Source organism: Myzus persicae, unplaced genomic scaffold (genome assembly GCF_001856785.1).
Source record: "Myzus persicae strain clone G006 unplaced genomic scaffold, MPER_G0061.0, whole genome shotgun sequence".
Lineage (NCBI taxonomy): Eukaryota > Metazoa > Arthropoda > Insecta > Hemiptera > Aphididae > Myzus > Myzus persicae.
In genome coordinates this window covers 1-1,626 of record NW_019103130.1, presented here as the reverse complement: position 1 = coordinate 1,626, position 1,626 = coordinate 1, and the positions used below count along the sequence as shown (strand labels likewise).

At 29.1% G+C, this 1,626-nt stretch overlaps 1 protein-coding gene across 1 annotated transcript; it reads right to left on the bottom strand.

The window, feature by feature from the left end:
* Positions 1–234: 234 nt before the first annotated feature.
* On the bottom strand, positions 235–1,067 carry LOC111033839 (zinc finger BED domain-containing protein 4-like). The gene is made up of 2 exons (XM_022314771.1): positions 671–1,067; positions 235–599 (listed from the first exon to the last, which is right to left on the bottom strand). Exons 1-2 carry the CDS (start codon positions 1,065–1,067, stop codon positions 235–237), a joined length of 762 nt encoding a protein of 253 aa, XP_022170463.1.
* Positions 1,068–1,626: the final 559 nt, after the last annotated feature.

The following is a 1,626-nucleotide window of genomic DNA, read 5'->3' as shown; positions in this document are numbered from 1 at the left end:
TTAAATAATAAATGTAAGAGTTAAAATACTATTTTTTAACTTATATTTTTTAAATACATATTAATGACTTATAATAAAATAATATAAATTATAAAATTGATGAAACATAATATTAAAAGCTTAAAAAAAATTATAAATGATAATTTAATCTTCATTACATAAAATGTTTACATGAATTAATATGACATAAAACAATTATAACTATGTGAAAAAAATAATAATTTAAAAAAAAAATTACAATTCCCATAATTTTTCATCCATAGATTGTAAAAACAATAACATATTTAACTTTTTGCTAGTTAGACGATTCCTCTGTTGATTCATTGTCAAGCCTGCTTTGGAGAAAAGCCTCTCACTTGGTACCGAAGTAGCTACTGTGCTCAAATATTTTAATGCAATTTTGGACAGATTTGGATAAACTGAGGTCATATCATTCCATAGTAATAATGGGTTGTCTGTCAATCTACCTACAGCGCTTTTTAAGTATACATTTAATTCAGATGGAAAACCAATTTCTTCTCTAGAGGCTCGCCCACGACTACGGCCACTTTGTTGAACAATTTTCTCATGGTTATTCCATAGACTAAATTCTTTATTTTCTGAAAATTAATAATATATTTCAATAAATAAATTTACCCACATTATGACAGACTATATTTAAGCTACTCACCAGACGCTTCAGAAGAATCAGATGAACTTTCAGATGTTGTTTGATATGTTTTGATTTCTTCAGATATTTTATTTAAAATTTTGGATAATGCCACTGCATTTTTAAAATAAATTCTTTTGAATCTAGGATCCAGTACTGTAGCAATTGCTAAAAATGAAACATTTTCTATTTGTCCTAGTCTCTTTGAACACTCATGTTTTAATGCGTTTTTTAGTTGATGGCTAAGGACTTGAGTGGTTACTGCCTCATCAATTTTTGATTGTAATATGTGCACAATTGGTATGACCATACTAGTTGAAACATATTGTTCACCACATAGTTCTGTTGTGGCTGCTTCCAACGGCTTTAAGACAGTAATTATTTCAGTAATTTCTTCAATATCCTTAGCACAAACCATCATAGGAGCTGAAATATTACGATTCACAATATCATTTATAAATGGACGTAGTGCAATAAACCGTTCAAGCATATAAAAAGTACTATTCCATCTAGTTATAACTTCTTGAATAAGTTTACTTTTTGAAACTTTTCAACACAAACATCGATATTTATATCGATTAATCGAAAACAAATAATCGAAGTCAAAATATCGATATATCGACCTAATATATCGATGTTTTAAAACATCGATGTATTTTGCCCATCCCTATTTCACACGAGTTTTCCCAGTCGGTAGAGTCGTTTTTCCCTCCGTTCGCCGTCCGCGGGGCCCTACACTTTGTTGTTAATGTAAAGGACAAAAAGTATAACAGCTCCGCTTTTACTTCAAGACATAACGAGGTTTTATAATGAAAGAACAACAAAAAAAAACGTTATAGTTTTCACACATTTTAGGTTAAGTGTACACAACAAGATTACAACAAAAAGGTGATAACAAAAGTGATAACAATTAACAACACTTCCACTTAATCTTGTAACTACAAACATTAATTACAAATTTCAAGTATACATATAAC

Coding starts and splice junctions, on each gene's coding strand:
- LOC111033839 (XM_022314771.1), bottom strand. CDS start 1,067: ATGGTTTGTGCTAAGGATATTGAAGAAATTACTGAAATAATTACTGTC. Junction 600..670: donor TGATTCTTCTGAAGCGTCTG/GTGAGTAGCTTA, acceptor ATTAATTTTCAG/AAAATAAAGAATTTAGTCTA.